Source organism: Portunus trituberculatus, chromosome 30 (genome assembly GCF_017591435.1).
Source record: "Portunus trituberculatus isolate SZX2019 chromosome 30, ASM1759143v1, whole genome shotgun sequence".
NCBI classification, from domain to species: Eukaryota; Metazoa; Arthropoda; class Malacostraca; order Decapoda; family Portunidae; genus Portunus; species Portunus trituberculatus.
In genome coordinates, this window is record NC_059284.1 from 8,642,750 (window position 1) to 8,662,390 (window position 19,641).

At 38.8% G+C, this 19,641-nt stretch overlaps 1 protein-coding gene across 1 annotated transcript in view; it reads left to right on the forward strand.

Annotated features, from left to right (window-relative positions):
• Window positions 1-19,641, forward strand: part of LOC123510768 — a 64,861-nt gene that overhangs the window by 32,138 nt on the left and 13,082 nt on the right. The window contains 11 exon segments of the mRNA XM_045266129.1: window positions 1,764-1,841; window positions 3,618-3,714; window positions 4,245-4,298; window positions 4,301-4,541; window positions 9,773-9,844; window positions 15,901-16,124; window positions 16,480-16,577; window positions 17,333-17,487; window positions 17,886-18,021; window positions 18,198-18,337; window positions 18,758-19,004. Of these exon segments, the coding sequence (XP_045122064.1) occupies window positions 1,764-1,841; window positions 3,618-3,714; window positions 4,245-4,298; window positions 4,301-4,541; window positions 9,773-9,844; window positions 15,901-16,124; window positions 16,480-16,577; window positions 17,333-17,487; window positions 17,886-18,021; window positions 18,198-18,337; window positions 18,758-19,004 (1,542 nt within the window).

The window sequence follows — 19,641 nt, forward strand, 5'->3', positions numbered from 1 at the left end:
GAAACCATTTGTAGATTCCTTTAAGTACTCTCTTTTGTTCTTCTCCTCCTCCTCCCTCCTCCTCCTCCTCCTCCTCCTCCTCCTCCTCCTCCTCCTCCTCCTCCTTCTCCTTTTCCAGTTCCCTAAATTTATCCTCTTTTTTCCTCCCTCTTCCCTTTTCCTCACCATTCTTAAAAATCCTTCTATCCTCCTCCTCCTCCTCCTCCTCCTCCTCCTCCTCCTCCTCCTCCTCCTCCTCCTCCTCCTCCTCCAGCACAAAATCTTTTCTCCCTCCTTCCTTCTCCTCTTCCCTCCTTTCCTCTCCTTTGTCCAGGAGGGAAAGAAAGAGAAGGAAAAAGACTCTACATTTTTGTCCCGAGGAAAAATCTTTGTTGTGTCCCATTTTCATTTTCTCTTTTCCTACATTGATTTTTTTTTTGTTTTAATGCTCTAGTTTATTATTTCCTTATTCTTTTCTTTTTTTTCCTTCTTTTGTCTTGTGTGTATTTTTGTTGTTATTATTTTGTTTGTCTTCTTTTTTTCATTTTGTCATATTTTTCTTTGTATTTTTCTTTCTTTTCTCTTTCATTTTTTGTGTATTTTTTGTGTATTTTCGTCTTCATTTAGTGGTCTTTATTTTTTTTCCTCATTCATTTTTATTTATTATTTTTTCTATCCACCTCTTTTATTAATTTATTTGTTTATTTATCCATTTATTTATTTATATATTTGCATTTATTCATTTATTTCTGTTTATCTATTTTATTTACATTATTTATCTACTTGGACAATCGTAAGCGCACACACACACACACACACACACACACCTACGTACGCAAATTTAACGGTATTTATCTTACATGAGAGAGAGAGAGAGAGAGAGAGAGAGAGAGAGAGAGAGAGAGAGAGAGAGAGAGAGAGAGAGAGAGAGAGATGAAAGAAGATGAAGGAAATAGAATAAGAAGAAGCGCTGATGAATGAGGAGGAGGAGGAGGAGGAGGAGGAGGAGGAGGAGGAGGAGCAACAGGCAGCAAGGGACGAAGATATGGGAAAGAGAAGAAATGTGAAGAAAAGAAAAAAAAAGAGGAAGAAAAAAAGAAACCAAGAATAGGAATAAAAAAAACGAGGTGTAGGAGGAGGAAGATAAAAGAAAAATAACAACGAAAGAAGAAGAAGAAGAAGAAGAAGAAGAAGAAGAGGCGAAATAGCAGATAACAAGATTGACGAAAGGAAGGAGAGAAGAGGAAGGAAGGAGAAGAAAATCAAAAGAGAAAATAAGTGAGAAAAAAAATTATAAAGGCGAAGAGAAGGGTGGAGTTGGGGACGGAGGAGGAGGAGGAGGAGGTGGTGGTGGTGGTGGTGGTGGTGGTGGTGGTGGTGGTGACTCATATTAGGGCGAGGCAATAGGGGCGGATTTCAAGGCCTATATATTTATTCTTGTCCGTATCAGCAACTTGGTAGTAGTAGTAGTAGTAGTAGTAGTAGTAGTAGTAGTAGTAGCAGTAATAGTAGTAGTAGTAGTAGTAGTAGTAATTGTAATAGTAGTAGTAGTAGTGGTGGCGGTGGTGATTGTGGAAGTGGTGGTAGTAGTAATAGTAGTAGTAGTGTCAGTAGTAGAAGTGGTGGTGATAGTGGTGATATGATTTGTAGTGCTGGTAGTTATTATTGTCCTAGTTGTTCTAGTCCTGTTATTAATATTGTTGTAATGATGCCAGTATCACTTAAACCAAGCAACCTAACCTAACCAAACCTGACCTAACCTGATCTATTTTCTTCTATTGCAGCGTGAACCCTTAACGTTTGAGACCAAAACTGAGGACCTTCCCCCTGATACAGCTGCCCTCGTCGACCACATCAAGCAGGTAGGAGCGTGGGAGGTGTGGTGAGGCCGTGGGAGGCGTGGCAGGGCCGTGGGAGGCTTGCGGAGGGCGTGGGAAATGCAGAATTCAAGGGTGTTTACATGAGTGACAGGTTCTATTGAATGTCATTGATGTTTCCAATGGTGTTTCTATGAGCAGAGTGACCGTTTGACAAGTTGTAGTGGGTGTTATTTTGTGTTTTTTTGTTCATGTTTTCTAGAGATTGAGAAGTTACGGTGGTTTTTAATGTTCTCACGGTTAAGAGGCACCAGTGGAAGTTATTAGTAGTTTTTAATGGTATTTTTACGTATCCTGTTTAATTTAACGAGGATTTTGTATCACTATTAGATAAAAAAATAATCATGGAAACCCGAATAACCATCCATGTTGTAGTAGTGGTAGTTGTTGTTGTTGTTGTTGTTCAGATGAGTAAGAGAGGAGGATATGGGGTGGCTTAAGAGAGAGAGAGAGAGAGAGAGAGAGAGAGAGAGAGAGGATGTGGCGATATGAGTTAAGATGAGTCAGTTTGTGTGAGTTATTGAGGGTGTGAGTGTGTGAGAGAGAGAATGTGGGGGACGGACACACACACACACACACACACACACACACACACACACACACACACACACACACACACACACACACACACACATTTTCCCCTTCATATTCCAATCTTTATAAAGGCAAAGGTATATCGGAGAAGTTAACCTTGGAATGAAATTAATTAAGCTTGTAATTACCTGGGCGCTTCCAAATTAAACACCTGGACGTGCTTACCTGGCCACAGGAACCATCGCCTTACCTGTCTAATTAATATTGCTGGTCTGAATATCACAGGAGGGTAGGCGTGCTTCATGACCTAACACAGACAAACAGACAGACAACCACACACACACACACACACACACACACACACACACACACACACACACACACACTTCACACACACACACAGACACGCCAAATCACTGCCACACACACACACACACACACACACACACACACACACACACACACACACACACACACACACACACACACACACACACACACACACACACACACACACGGCCAGACATGCCTCTCTTTATTCAAACATGAAGAGGAAGAGAGAGGGAGGGAGAGGGAGAGGAGAGGAAGGAGAGGGAGAGAGGGATATGAGGGGAGTGAATGGGTGGAGGAGAGAGTAATCTCCGCCCAGCTGGCCCGGATGACCAATCTCTCTCTCTCTCTCTCTCTCTCTCTCTCTCTCTCTCTCTCTCTCTCTCTCTCTCTCCTGACGTCATCTTTCCCGTCAGTTTTCTTTCTTTATCACTCTTTCTTGTTTCTTTCTTTTATTTAATTTTATCTTCACTCCTTTTCCTTTATTCAGGTTTATTCTCTCTCTCTCTCTCTCTCTCTCTCTCTCTCTCTCTCTCTCTCTCTCTCTCTCTCTCTCTCTCTCTCTCTCTCTCTCTCTACCCTCCTCTAGTTTCATTCCTCATTTATGTAGTTCATGTTTCTCCACCCTTCCTACTCTCTCTTCTTCCTCTTCTTTTCCTTCCTTCCTTCCCTTCATCATCCTTAACTTCTTCATTCTTCCATCTTTATTCATTTAGCCTCCATTCTCTTGCACTAATGCCGGAAATAGACGGAGAAATGAGAGAGAGAGAGAGAGAGAGAGAGAGAGAGAGAGAGAGAGAGAGAGAGACCATATATAGCATGCATTTCTCTTTCCCTTACGTGTTCTTATCTTATCAATTTATTCTCCCTCATCGCCCCCTTCTTCGCCTTCTGCAGGTAGCTGAAGAGGTCCTTTACCACTGGAAGACCTTCCCTCTGCACCTCCCGCCGCCCGTCGCCGTCCAGCATGACACGCCCTCCACAGTATCTTCAGGTGAGTGTGATAGTGGCTCGGGAATTTATGGGTGAGTGGGTTCTAATGTTACTGATATATATAAAGTTAGAGCAGGGTTTTTTAGGTATTTGTCCATTATTTTAGGTAAATGTATAATTTCTGTAGGTATTATTTGATTTTCTTTAGGATTGTTGATCATATTTTAGGTAAGCGTATAATTGTAGGTATTGTTTGATTTTTTTTTTTTAGTCATCGGTCATATTTTAAGATAAACTCCAAGATTTTTCACGTTTATTCAGCTTTCTGATGTGAAAATCCAAAATTCTTGAAGTAACACTCAAAATTTTTAAAGACAACTCATAAATTTCAAGATTTTTGAAGTAACATTTTAAATTTTAAGATAAACCCAAAAATTCTTTAGCTTACACTCAGAACATTCAAAGTAAACCCAAAATTCATAACACAATCATAACACAATCCAATGAACCCAACAACTCATCATAACCATCACCATTTTTGCCAGCACGTCTTATTTTTAACACCCCGAAAACATTTCCTCCATCACGCAGGCAACTTCGGAGTAGGAAATGGAGGAGGAAGTTTGGGAACCGTCGGTGGAGTTGGAGGAGGGGTGGAGGAGGAGGAGGAGGAGGAGGAAATGGACCCGGAATAGGAGGTGGAGGTGGAGGAGGAGGGGGAAGCAATGGCGGGAACGGAGGACTAGGAGCCGTGAGAGTGAAGCCCTTGATTCTCCGCGATGCTTTTGTCACGCCCTCCTTCGACGAGTTGGATGCTGTGGCTGTGGACTCCAAGGGTGATCCGCGGCGACTGTCCAACCACCACCTCCACTCCATACGCGAGAAGGGGTAAGTCTACTAAAAAAAATAACGTACTTTATCCAATACTAAGCTATGAAAGTTGTGTAGTCTATTAACCCCTTGAATACTGAGACGCATTTTTACCTGGATTTTTTTGGATATGATTTGACGATTTTATTTGCATTAGGAAGAGTCTATGGAGGTCAGAAGATTAATGGCCAGAGTTCTTGCTATTCTAATCCCAACATATGATCCTGAAGCTCTATAAAATCACCAAATAGTAACCAGAATGAATAAGAAAACGCGTCCTGGTACAGAAGAGATTAAGAGTACATCGACATATCCTTTTAGATTGAGAAGACAACCCACTACTTTCCAATACTCGTAGTAGGAAATATTAACCCCTTCAGTACTGGGACAGATTTTTACCTTGAGATTTGCGCACGATTAGACCATTTTATTGACATTAGGAAGGGTCTATGGGAGGTCAGAAGATTAATGGCCAGAGTCTTCGCTATTCTAATCCCAACATGTGACTCTGAAGCTCCATAAAATCACCAAATAGTAAGCAGAGTGTAAATGAAAGCACGTCCTGGTACTGGAGAGATTAAGTTACTTTGGTTTGGTTTAAAATCGTATTGAAAGCCAGCCATGCTCGATTATTAAGCTGCGGGTGTTCTGTCGTCTCAATTTAGTGGTTTAGTATGCTATTGAAGAGCAAAGACGTAATAAAAAGCCGTGTGAGTTTGTCTATTTTATTCCCTTCACCCGAGTAGTTTTAAAAGCGTTTTGGAAACCTAAGAAATTAACATAACTTTTCCATTACGTACTTAGAAGTGTGTTGTAGCCTATTCAGTGCCTTGCTTTAGTTTAGAAGTATGTTGAAGGCCCAGACACGTAACATTAAGCATTGCCAGGGTGTCATAAGGAAGTTCAAGTATAGTATTAGTAATGTAGACCAAATGCTCAGCTGTCGGGTTTCTGTAGCTTATTGTGTCTTCGTAACAGGTTTAGAAACGCTTTTAAGACCGTGTTGTATTTTCTCATTAACTTATCGGCTCCTTCGTAAAGAGTTTGGGATTTTAGTAGTAGATCATCGCGTTTTATTGATTCCTAAAGCTGTGTGTTACTTTATTCAATTTCCTCGTTAAGATTGTTGGTGATATTGCGTTTTGAACATAATGATATCCAAAAAAATGCTAAATATTACAGTATAGTTTTTTTTTTCTATAAGGTTGTATTATATGCGTATGTACGTCAATAGATAAGGATGTGTGTATTACAAGCCTATGTGCGTCTTTAGATAAGGGTGTGTATCACTTTAGTGTGTCTTTCAGGATCATTTATAGCTGCCAGATAAGACTAGATTCCTTAAAAGCATTCTTAAAGGGATTGAGTCACGTGCATTATTGTAACACTCAATATCATCAATGGATTTAGGGATTCGGTGAAATATTACATCATTTTTTCTGGCTCCAAGTTCAGAGTATAGATTCCTTGAAAGCTTCTTGAAGGGAATGAGTCAGTTGGATTATGGCAACACTCGGGAACTGTAATAGATTGTAGGATTCAATGACATATTTTAGCAGAAACATAAATTCCACGAGTTATCGAAATACTATGAACATGATACCGATGAGAGAGAGAGAGAGAGAGTAATTTTCCTCTCGTTCTTCCGCCAAGGAATAATGGATTAGATGGAAGGTGAATGGACGTTTGCAATGAAAAGAATAAAGAAAGGGGAAGAGGAGGAGTGAGAAATGAGAGTTGGGAGAGGAAGATAAAGTATAGTGAGAGGTGACAGGTATGTGAGTGAGAGGAGTGAGAGGAAGAGAACGAACTGAATGAGATAAGATGGTAGTAGAGAGAGAGAGAGAGAGAGAGAGAGACACAAAAAGGGAAAGATGTAAGGCAACAGGAGAGTAAAAAAAAAAGGGAGATGCAAGTGACAGGGAGAGGAGAGGGAGAGCAGGGAATGGACACCAACAAAGACAAGACTGTGCTATCCTCTTTAAGTGTCTCCTGCCTTCTATTCACCATCCCTCTCCTTTTCCCCTTCTTTCCTCCCTCCTTACTCTTCCATACCTTACCTTATCCCTCTCCTTTATTTCCCCAAAAAACTTCCTCTTGTTCTTTTTTACCCAAATTTCCTCACTTATCCCCTTCCTTTCTTTCCTTTTCCTTTTTGTCTTTTCCTCTTATTTTCTTCACAAAAAATCTCTTCCTTATTTTTCCTTATATCATCTCCCTTTTCCCCATTTTATCCTTCATCCTCTATTTCCCAAAACTTATTCTTCCTTTTTCTTTTATTCTATCTAACCTTACCTTACCTTACCTGACCTTACCTGACCTTACCTTACCTTACCTTGTCTTGCCTAATCTGTCCACCTTTTCCCAACATCCCAACCCTCCCTTCCTCATAAGATAAGATAAGAAACAGTGGCAAGCATTTCAACTAGTGATAAGGAAGAAAGTCTGATATGAGATAATGGTATTTGCTGTTGTATATGTCTGTGTGCAGAGAGAGAGAGAGAGAGAGAGAGAGAGAGAGAGAGAGAGATTGTTTATTTATTTTTTTATTTTGCATTCATTATTGGTGTGTATGTATATGTATGTATGTATGTTTATTATTACTAGGATATATATTTATCAGTATTGATTCTAAATGGTCCTACAAACATGATTTATATCACTTATGTGCAAATGCTTATACATACCACAACTACTACCATGACTACCACAACTACCACCACCACCACCACCACCACTTCAGCTCTTCAGCAAACAAAAATATTTATGCCTCTCAGGGTCAGTCATTCTACCTTATTAAGCCTTATTAAACCAAAATACCTCCATTATCTTACTATCTACACACACACACACACACACACACACACACACACACACACACACACACACACACACACACACATTCTTGCTTTTTTTTATATATTGGGATTAAATATGTAGTTTTTGCAGAATATTAGTAGAGCTAGTATTATTTGGCCTATTAACCCAGACTAGTAATAATGATAGTAGTAATAGTAGTAGTAGTGGTGAAATAAAAAGGAACATAGCTTTGGTAAAAAAAAAATGTTTATAATTGCTTTAGATTTGACTTGTTATGGTGAAAGTTGATGGAAACATTTTGTATTTTTGCAGAATGTATAACTTTTTTTTGTATACATTGAATTTTTTTTATTTTTCCATCTATTTATTTTGTGAAAGCTGTATTTTGGCTTTGCATGCTGATATTGTCATTATTACCATCATTATTTATCCTTTACACATTCTTAACATAACACAACGTCGCCATTTTTGCAGATTTTGAATTTTTTGTAACATGATTTTTTTTTATCTAGAACACATAATAATTCTTTTCTGGTAATGCAAGTGAGACAGACAGACAGACAGACAGACGGGTATTGCTTATCATCTCTGGATCATCTCTGGCTAAGTTAACCATGCTTGAGTCTCAGGGTAAGGAGAGGATCAGCAGAGGATCAACCTTCATTAACTCCCAGTCCAATAATCCTTATGAAATTCGAGTTTTTACTTTCATTCCTCATCCATGTTTTCCTCCCCAAAGACTATGCATATAACTGTTACTGTCATTACTAACTGTATGGCATGAATTAATGTGTCCCTAAAGTTGTTTTACATTCACTCTATATATTTTCCCATGATGTACTTTCAATTCTTTCAGACATTCATATTTTCTCTAATCTTATAATCTCATTTTGAATTCCAATGTGATTCTGATCTTGTGTGTCACTCTGGATACCACTTGAGTGTTTTCTGTGTGTTCTCTGCCTCCCTCACATCAGCAGGAGGCTTAACTGTGGGTGTGTGCATGTGTGAGTGTGTGTGAGCAAGTGTGTTTGCGTGTGTGTGTGTGTGTGTGTGTGTGTTTGTGTTGGGGAAATGTGTACACAGTCTACTTAAAGAGGACAGATGAATGCTGCAGGACTTGTGATGTTTACAAACGGAGTATTTTTCCCTCCCTTCTTTCTCACACCTGTCCCTTCCTCTGCCTCTCTTTGTCCCTGTCTCACCTACTTCTCTCCTTCCTTCCTCTTTGAACTCTCTGCCTGTCTGACTTTATTTGCCTACTTTCTGTCACTTGTTCCTGCCTCTTTCTCTCTTTGTCTCACTCTTATTTTGTTCCTTCATCTCTTTCTTTCCCTTTGCTTCTCTTCTTTCTCCTCCTTTGTTTTCATCTTCATTCAAATTTTCTGCTTTTCTGATTTCATATGCCTTCTTTTTGTCACTTGTCCCTTCATCTTTCTCTTTTTGTCTCTTCTCTATTCTTTCTCTTCTCTTTTTCCTTTATATTTGTCTCTTTGTCTTTGTTCAAATTTTCTGCCTTTCCAACTTGATATAACTTCTTGTTGACACCTACATTTATCTTTGTCTTGCCTTATTCTCTTACTTATACTTTTCCTTCTCTTCCTGTTTCCTCTCTCCCTCCGTTACTTTTTTCCTTCTTTCCCCTTTTCAAATTTTCCTTTCCTTCTCTTTCTTCTCCCTTTTTTTTTTTGCTCCTCTCCCTTCTTCCTCACCCAGACTTTCTTACCTTCAGTCCTTACCCTTCCTCCTTTAATATTTTGAAACATTACTTTCTCTCTCCCTTCAAACATTCTTTTCCCTTCCCTTTCTTTCTCTATTATTTCTCCCATCCCTTCCCTGCCTTCCCACATTCTCTGTCCCCCATCCCTCCCCTCCTGGTCCCTTTAACGTCAAACTCCACCCTAGTTTAGCCAAAAGTATCTTAGTTACCTCAACAAAAGGCAAGTTAGCTCACATCACAGGGCTGTCTTGTGGTGCCATCTGTCACCCACTGATCCACCTGCCAGCTGTACAGACCACTTAACCCCATTTCCCCTGTGTTACTAATGCCTGGTACTATTATTAAACCCCCTGAGACTTACTACTACTACTATTATTGTTACTGTTACTGCTGCTACTTTTGCTATTACTATTACTGTAAACCTTGTGACTTATATGTAAAACTATTCAATTGATTCTATTTTTCTACTGTTTCTATTTCTACCACTACTATTACTACAACTTACTACCCATAAGACCTTACTACCATTACTACCACTGCCACTACAACTACTTTTAAAAAAACCCTGTAAATTCTGACGTACCACTATCAGTAAGACCTTATACTGTACCACTACCACTACTTCACTACTACAACTACTACTAACCCTGCGATCAATATGTACCACTAACCCTGAGACCCCGCTCCCTCCCTCACCTTCTGTGGTAAGGTTGCATCGAGACAGTCAGGGGAAGAGAAGACGGCTCAACGGTTATCAGCTGGAGACGCTGCGACGCTCAGGGTACTGTACTGCCTGTCTTCTTGTCTCCCTCCTTAGCTCCCCCCTTAGACTCCCTATTGATGTACCTTGCAGCTCATGTCATTACCTTTCTCCCTGCTGTTAGGAGTCTTGTCTCAGTGTTTTCTATGTGTTAGGATCTAGAATTAATGTATGTGTCTTAGGGCTCAAAGTCAGGGTTTCTGCCTGAATCCACATTTTTGTCCTTCTTAGAGCATAGAATTTATGTTTTCTGTCTCTCAGGATTTGATTTCTAGGTTTCTGTCTCTCCTATGGCATAGAATTCAGGTTTTCTGTCTATTGTAAGGTTGGTATTCTAGGGCTTCTGTCTATTGTAGGGCTGACAATTCTGGGTTTCTGTGTTTCTTAAGGCTTAGAATTTATGTGTCCTGTCTCTCAGGGCTTGAATTCTAAGTTACTGTCTCTCTTAGGGCTGAAAGTTCTGGTTATTTGTCTTTCTAAGTGCTGAGGATTCAAGTTTTCTGTCTCTTAGGGTGTAGAATTCAGGTCTTGTCATTAGAGTTCTTAGTAATTGATATCATGCAGCTCCTGAGTCATGTCCACTTTTCTTGCTGTTGTAATCCTTTTGTGTCAGTGTTTCCTGTCTCTCTTAGTGATGGGAAGGATTATGATACAAGTTTTTGTGTGGTTAGACTTGCTAGTGATGACTTGTATTATTTTTCTGCAGTTACTAGTTTTCTATGAGAGTGTTCTTGAGTTGAGTTTAAGAATTTTGGTTTTAGTGTGGTCAGATTTTTATTTTTTTTTTTTTTTTTTTTTGTAGAGTTATTTTTTTTGTCAGTTTGAATTTAACCCTTAAAAATCTTCACTTTTTTTTTTTTTCTATTAGAGATGAATATTTCTTCTCCCAATTTACAGTGTGGATTCATCTATTTGTCAGTCTTATCTTGAGGTTTAGTTCTTTTTTATGTTGCTTTCAGTATCAATCTTTAACCCTTTCACTGCTATTTAGTACATTTTTCCTTAATTGATAGTCATTATGAAACATTTTTACTTGTTCTGCACCAACCTCCAATCTTTAAACTGTGTAGAAATTGCAAAAAAATCTATTCTATTCAATTATCTTCTTTCTTGTAGATGCTTATAAAGATTTCTTGCATTATTTCTGCTGCAGTGAAAGGGTTAAAGTCCTGAGTGTTGGTTCTATTAGGAATGAAGTTTTTTTTTTTTTTTTTTTTTTTTTTTTTTTTTTTTTTTTAGTGTAGGTTCATGTGTGTGTCAGTGTTCTTTGTTCAGTGATAGCATTGGTGTTGTCAGTGGTTATCTTTGGTGTTGTCAGCTATTTACATCCTCTATTTTGTGTTCTACCACTGATAAATTACTTTTCCCAGTTTTTGCAGTTTTTTTTTTCCAGTTTTCCAGTGCAGGTTCATGTGTGTCAGTGTTCAGTGTTAGTGTTTATGTTGTTAACTTTCAATTTTATTCCTGTTGAGTATTCTGTTTTGCAAGTTATCCAGTTTCCCAGTGCAGATTAGTGTGTGTCAGTGTTAAGTGTCTGTGTTGGTGTTGTGAGTGTCATCCTGGATGTTATTAACCATTCATGTCCTCCAGTGGTTTAATTATCTCTTATTTATGGCTCATTATATCCGTGACACCCTTATGAGCCTCCCTTGCTCTCTGTTACCCTAGCATGTTCCTCCCCAGGGTACCTCACTGGGAGTTTTCACCCTTATTACTGTGTATGTGCCTTATATCATTAGATTATCAGGAAGTAAGACAACCTGCAGGAAGCCATCGAGCCTACATGTGGTAGTCCCTGTAGGAAACATGCCTTGCTATTTCCACCCATCATCCCCATCCAGTAATTTGTCTTTATACAAATGGTGCAGCACCAACAACACAATTACTAAGTCCATTCCAATCATCCACCATTGTACTGAGAAAACAAGCCCTTAATATTTCTTTTGAATATTTTCCATGCATTATTTGTTTAGTCCTCAGAAATGTAATGTTCAGGTATTTATTATTCATTATTCAACAAAGTACGTCTGTATATCATGTAGGTTTTCATGTAAGTAGTGAACCACTGAACATTTCTGCTAGTAAAGAAAGTATGATATAAGGCACACACACAGTAGCACTCACAATGCTCAAATGCAAAGCAGAAACTTGTAAAATTGATGTCCTTCTGTTCATTCTGGTCACTGATGTTGGTGGCAGGAATTAATGTCAATTTTGTGTATTTATTTTCACTAATATAAGCAGCAAAAATCACAAAATTTAAGTCTTTCTTCATTTTTCATTTTATATGTGTTTTGAATCACTGTATTTTAATTTTCTAATCCTTTTAATTCTAATATAAGTATCTGAAACCACTTTAGATCTAAATCTTTCTGGAATCACTCTATCTCACTACATATTTCACTCTATATTGGTCTCTAGAATTACTGCAAATTTCTAATATGTATCTGAACTCACTATAAACTTCTTGGTGTCAGAAATCACTGTGATATTGCCCCTGTCTTCATTCTCACTGTAGTATCACCATCTGGAATCACTCTTAAAGTCTCAGTGTCTGGAATCACTAAATGTTTCACATCTCTTATGTCACATTGTCCATTCCGTGGCTTCTCTGTGATGTGCTTGACTCACTCCTGAAAGGGCATGTGTGGGGCTGTCACCTGGATGTCTCTCACCTCACCCTTAACTTTCCTGGATCACCTAAGAACTCAAAAGGGAAGCTGAAGGAAGCCATCAGTCTTAGGTCTATATTTAGATACACTCTTGCTCTCTCACCACGACTATTTTCCAAGGCCACAGAGATGATTAGTGGGGTTTCTTATTTTTTTTTTTTTTCAGTTAATAAAGCAGAAATCTTATCAATCTGCCTCTAGAACTATAAAAAAAAAAAACTTAAAAACTCCTGTAAAATTAAATAAAGCCTTTTGAAATAGTGGAGGTGAAGCCCAAAAGTGTTTGAGAATATGAGCCTAAGTGTGGCAGTCATTGTAGGTTGTAATAGATAGCACACTGTAGAATTATGTAATGAATTTGTCTAAGGGTACAAGATCATAAGGGAAGTTGCAGAAAGCCATCAGATCTTTATGAGGCAGGCTCTGTGTAAGACCTACATACTTATAGCCACTTATTGCCTTTATCTGTACAAAGAATGGGTTTGTAATAGACGCCACACTGTAGGTTAATGTAAGGAAAAGTCATCATACACTTTTTGTTAACATCAAAATATGTCATAGTAATTGTCTCTGTGAACTTGTAACATTTAGATTATTTAAGAAAGCATTTGTTTACTTTTTTCCTTTTTTAATGAGTGATAAGGAATGGCTTTTTTCCTCCCTTTCTCTTATGCCTTTAGCTAGTCTCCCTGACACATGTGAAAGTAAATAACAATACTAATAGTAATGCAAGTAAAACATGCCACACTCACAACACAAACATCAAAGCACGTCACAACAAACGCACTAATTGATGCAGGCTGAGTAGAAATGCAGGTCCAATTAGAATTAGCAGATGAATAAAAAATGACAATAATAACAACGGAAATACACCATTCCATCATTACAAACATCAAAACACATCACGACACACAAACTAACTGATACAACTAAAACAGAAACACAACTCCCTTTAAAAACAACAAAACAAAATTCAAGTACGTAACAGTACAAAAAATAACATAAACAAATACACTGCAGCTTCATCACCAACACCAACGCATCACAACACACACTAATTGACGTCGGCTAAGTGGAAACACACCTCCCATTAAGACCCCTATTTCCCAGCAGCAGTGTGGCTATTTTTGAGAACCTGCACCCACCCACTTACCTCTCTGGGAATCATTTAACCCCCAGGCACCTCATTTCCCTCCACACCACACCCCAAACCTCACTGTGTTTATGGTGTGCTAACTTTTACAGTAAACTCGAGTCTTGCGCTGTTGCTTAAAGGTGTGCTAGGGAGAGGCTGGCAGGCTGGGAGGGGGAGTGAGACCCTGGCCATCTCTTGTAATTAAATGGCTCTACACAGGAACCCAGAATGTTAAAATGCTTCTATTTATGTTTAGGTTGATTATGTGATGGTTATTAACTTGTTTATGTGTGTGTGGTGTAGGCTCAATCTGAATGGTTGTTTTCTTTTTCTTGTCATTGTGGTCTAAGTCACTCTTGTTTTTGGTAACTGAATGTCATATTGCTAAAACACACACTTGTCACTTATTTCAAAGCATTTGTGGCCTTTATTTGATTAAACATACCCTTTTTTAGTCAATAGTATGTGATACCACTAAAACACATTATTTATTTCAAGCACATATGATCCTTTGCTCAATGACAATCCCTCTCTTTTAATCATTGTAACCTATATAAGTCACTCATGTATCTGATAACTGATAAAACACATTACCCCATTGTTTATTTCAAGCACTGATTCAATTATTCAATGTTTCCTCATGTTTTTGTCTCTGTAACCTCTTTAAGTCACTCATGTACTTGATAACCAAACACTGTGGACTCAAATGCATCAGTTCAAGAGACCAGCAAGAGGTGAGGAATGACTGGACCACATCTGCTCTGGGACTCTACAAAGCAATTCAATGTACTGTGGTTGTGTTCATCTTTTGGCAACTTCCACCTCTTGAGATCTTTCCTCTAAACCTTCTGACTTCTGTGGCTCCTCATTGTGTATTCAAATTGTCTGCCACAGGTTTATTTAGGAGTGTAGGTTCAATATTTTCATCTGTGTAGTTAAGTGTTTTATATCTTTCATCTGTTTGTATTTTGACTTTGATGAAAGGTGCTTAGATGAAGTGATAACTGGTTTGCTGTCAAAGGTTTAAGATTTGATAACTTTCCGTGATGGAGTGTTGTCATTGTTTCATTGTACTTATGTTACTATATAGGCACAAGTGATATAAGGTGTACAAGTGTGAGATTTATTGAAGTACAGGTGAATTATGGTTTACCAATGAAAAAAATGGTTTGTGACTCGGAATCACTAATAGATTTTATATTTTCACTATTTTCTACATTTACAAATCAATATAGAACAAAAATATATCCATAACTTGAAAAACCTACAAACCAAAGCATTTATAAACCAACATTCATCTGTACATACATCCCCATTAAAACACCAGAACCTTCACTGACAATACTGTATCTTAGAGAACAAACAAATATGCATAGAACACATTGGTTTCAGTAGAACACACTGACAAATGAGTGTTGCATTGTTAAGGTGTTATTATTACCATTACTTGTACTGACTAGTGTGTTGAATCACTTGGAGTCTAGGGGTGTGGCAGGATGGGTTGCATGCTGCATGATCCTTCCCTTACCCCTAATACTGCATGACTGCCTTCTGCCACTGCTGCTGCTGCTGCTGTCGTGTGCTGTCCCCGGCTGCCAGTGCTTAGGGACAGTGGTTTCACATGCCCAGGGTACAAGGGACTCAGGAGGATCTGATTCCTTATGCTTTGATTGCCTAGTGTTCCTCAAGGCATTCAGATTATGTTCAGGAGGAATTTTTTCAGTTTATTAATTCTCTTTCTCTTTTTCCTTTTTATCAATTATTTTATTTTTTTGGGTATTTTCACATCTTTTTATGATGGCAATATCTGCCACTCATTTTTTGTGCATTTCTGAACCATTTATCGACATGAGTATCACTGTTATCACTTATCATACTCACTATCACTATCACCAGACAGGCCTGTATTCTGAAACACCATGTTCTCTCACCACAACAATTTTCAAAGGCTACAAAAATTATTATCCACATTCTCAAGACTATTACTCATGTTAATAATGTAGAGATCTTGTTAATCTGCCACTAGGATGAAAAAATACCCTTTAAAAACCGACATAATTTTAACTAGTCTTTGGAAAGTTAGTGGCTCCTGTTAATAATGTAAAAATCTTGTCAGTATATCTCTACAACATTCAAAACATCCTAGAAACACATATCACTTCAACTAGAACCTTTGGAAAGTAGTGGAGGTGTGGCACATAAGTGTTTCAGAAGACAGGCTAGACACACATCAAAACCAAGACAGTCCAACAGTCTCATCTTGTCAACAGGGAGTTCGAGGTGGAGTCCCTGCACTTCCCCGGACAGACTCACCGGTGGCAGGTGTCTGGGTGGCTGCAGAAGGGCTGTGAGAAGGCACACAACTCCCTGCTGGATGATGTGGCTCTTGCTCTCTCCCTCATTGTGGTCACTGCCAAGAACAGGCTCTCCTCCCCTTTATTCTCTCTCTCCCACTCCCTGCAGTCTGTCTGGCAGGGGATTCTCATGCTAGTTGGTATGTCATATTCTGTTTGTAGCTTAATTATTTAATATTTGCATTCTTTACTAGCTATTTTCTGATTTTTTTATGGTAGGAGATGTATTAGTTAACATTTAATATCATTGAGAATCTCAGCAAATTTTGAGGCTGTGAATGTTGCATAAAGTTTTCATATATTTTTTTTTATAATTTCCATAATAAACCAATTATCCTGTAATCTCTACTGCAAAAACAAATCTCCCAGATACTCTTTGTGCCTAACTAACCCCCACACTTCTTTATAATTACTCTGAGAGAATAAGAAACTTCTGATATCTTATGTAGTGATAAATTCCAGTTTTTCATTAATATCCATGACCACAATCCTCAGACCTGGCGGTGGGCATCCCCTGGGTCCAGGCTCACAACCTGGAGGCACGCATGAAGGAGGAACGATGCAGCTACTTAGTTCAGGAGCTCACTTGCAAGGTAAACTCTCAAACTTCTTGCCTGCATACATATTTCCCACTTCCTGTGACTTGAATTCTCTTTCTTGTTAATCACTTGTAAGATAAGCTCTGGAATTCCTCACCTGCTTTTGCATTTGCTTCACTCCTGCCTATGACTTGAACTCTTTCCCTGTGGCTTATGACTTGCAAGGTAAACCCAATATACCCTGTCTGCTTCTTTATATCACACTTCCTGTGACTTGAATTCTTTTTTCTGGGTAATCAGTCAACCCCAGAACTTCCTGCCTGCTTTAATATTCCTGCTACTATATCTTTAAATTGAACTAGTGAAATAGTGACACAGTTAGATAAGTTAAGGTGATGAATCTTCTCTATTCTTAGAATGGTGTGTGTTTAGAAATGTATGTCAATGAAGTAGGTGTATCTTCAGAGTAATTGATGGAAGATGTGGCTCAGAGTAGTGAAGCAGTGATACAGTTAAATACACATTAAGGTGACATTTCTATTTCCCAGGATTAGCAACATGGATGGCTTTTGTTTAGGAATGGGTGTCACAGAAGTAGAAATGTCTGAAGAGTAATTAGTAAAAGATCAACCATTTACCTGTGATGCAATTAAATACACTTTAGGGTGACCAATCTATTTCTCAGGATAAGAACATTGATGGCTTGTGTTTATGAAGTTGAAATTTCTCAAGAGTAATTAATAGAAGATCAACCATTCAGCAGTGATATAGTTAAATACACATTAGGTTGACCAATCTCTGTTCCCTAGGATGGCGACGTGGATGGCTTGTGTTCGTGGATGGTGCAACAGATCAAGCGTGCCACGTGGGAGAAGTTCCAGCTGAGTGGGGAGAAGCAGCCGCCTGTGCCGTACATCTTCACCACACCCCAGGGCCTGGAGCTGGACCTCAGGCTCTTCAACAGGTGGGCATCTGTGTGACTGTGTCTGTCTTGGGAAAAGTTTAACCTGATATAAGCTTGAGTGACAAAGACAAAGACAAGGCAGTATGGAATGTAAAAAGTAAATTGGGTACTATTAGGAAGACTTTTAGCTGAAATAAACCTGAGTGATAAAAGTTGATGAAGAAAAAATTCCTCTCATCTGTCGCCTCTTGTGAATTACTTTCACTTGTTACAGGAAGAAGTGCAGATAGGATGCTTAATTTCTGTTTCTGATATTGTTATGTTCATTGCTCACATGTCAGGAAGTTGACAAAGAAACCTTTTCATCACCTCTAACTCTCACTCATTATAGGAAGAAGTGAAGATATGATGCTTTTTTTTTTCTCCTGACATCATCCTGTTCATTTCTCCTACTACAGGGAGTTGATGAAGAAAGCGCTGCCAATCCTGGTCAGCATACTGGAGAAGGAAGCACGGGGCTGGTTCCTGCACTTCAGGGAGAAGGTTATTGCTGACCTCAAGGCACAAAACCTCAGTGATTATGAGATAGAGAAGGTAACTGGTCTGTTTCTTCTAACCTGTCAGTTTTTTGTGTTATTATGGAAAATTGGTGAAACTAGCTAATCTCTTATGATGAAACTGACAGACCATTGTTTGTATCACCAATAAAGTTTAACACCGAGTTATTCACCATCAAGAAACTGACAGATGCCTTATTTTTGTCTCACCAGGAGGGCAACAGGCTGGTGCAGGAGGAGTACCTTGGGCGGGTGTACTCGGCTATCCTGGCTCACCCCGCACTGCTGGAGCTGGGCCACTCAGTCCCCGCCCTGCTGGTGAGCCACGCCAAGGCTGTCCTCCTCATGCACAGGTGAGGTAGTGGGAGGGAGTGAAGGAGGTGCTGTTCTGCTGAAAGTAATTGTTAATTTCTTTATAAAGGAGTGTGAGCACCAATATTTTACCTTTTATTTGAGCTCTATTGCAGAAGAAATTTAATTTAGATTTAATGTATGTCATCTTTTATCAATTTTGATCGTGCGTCCCAAACAAACGAATAAAAGAATAGTCTTAAAGGATGCTATAAGATTACAGAGGTTATTAGATTTTAAGATTTTTTAATGAATAAAAAATTAGAGTCCTTAATAATTTTGTTGAAATATATATCAAAGACTAATTTCACTAGAGAGGCTATTACATTTTAAGAGTCCTGGATGAATAAAGAATTAGTCTTTAAGGATACCATGAAATTATATATATGAGCCTCACTTCATTACTAATCTCACCTGAACAGAGCACTGGACGAGGTGGAGCGGATATATGAGGAGGGAGAGCGAGCGCGTCGAGAGGAGCTAAGACACACACATTCCATATTCTCCCGCATCACACCATGGCTCGCCGACCAGCTGGCCGCCACACACGCCACACTCATGGAGCAGCATAAGTGGCGGCCGCATGAGCACGCCCTCGCCCTGTGTCGCCAGAACAACCTCCCACAGCACGCTTACTTCCTCCAGCGAGACCTGTCCTTCATGAGAGAGGTGAGGGGTAGGGTATTCTGTGTATGGTTATTCATTAAGCTACTCTTGTGTTCAGTGTTTCTTTACTATTCAGCTTCTGACAGCCTCTCAACATATTTTTTCTTCTTTCCTTGTGTGTCATTAGTGTTCCTTTATTAACCAATACCTCACTGCTTTTTTCTAATCCATTTTCCTTCTTTTCTTGCATTTTTAGTGTTCTTTTACTCACCAATTTTCTCACACCTTTTCTTGTGCGTCTTTAGTGTTCCTTTACCAACTAGCTTTCTCAAAGCCTCTCAACCTATTTTTTCTTCTTTTCTTATGTGTCATTAGTGTTCCTTTACTAGCCACCACCTCACTACCTTTTCTAATCATTTTTCCTTTTTTTCATGTGTCTTTAGTGTTTCTTTACTATTCAGCTTCTCACAGCTTCTCTTAACCCATTTCTTCCTCTTTTTGCATGTGTTTAATGTTTCTTTACTTACCAGCTTCTTATTGCCTCTAGTAATCTTATTTTTCCTCACTAAATGTTGCTCTCGTGTGTCTTTGTGTCTCTGCTAACTATCTTTCTTCAAACTTTCTCAATTTCACTTTTCTCCTTTTCCTGTATCCCTTTTATGTTCCTTTACTAATCAGCTTACTATTGCATACCATATCC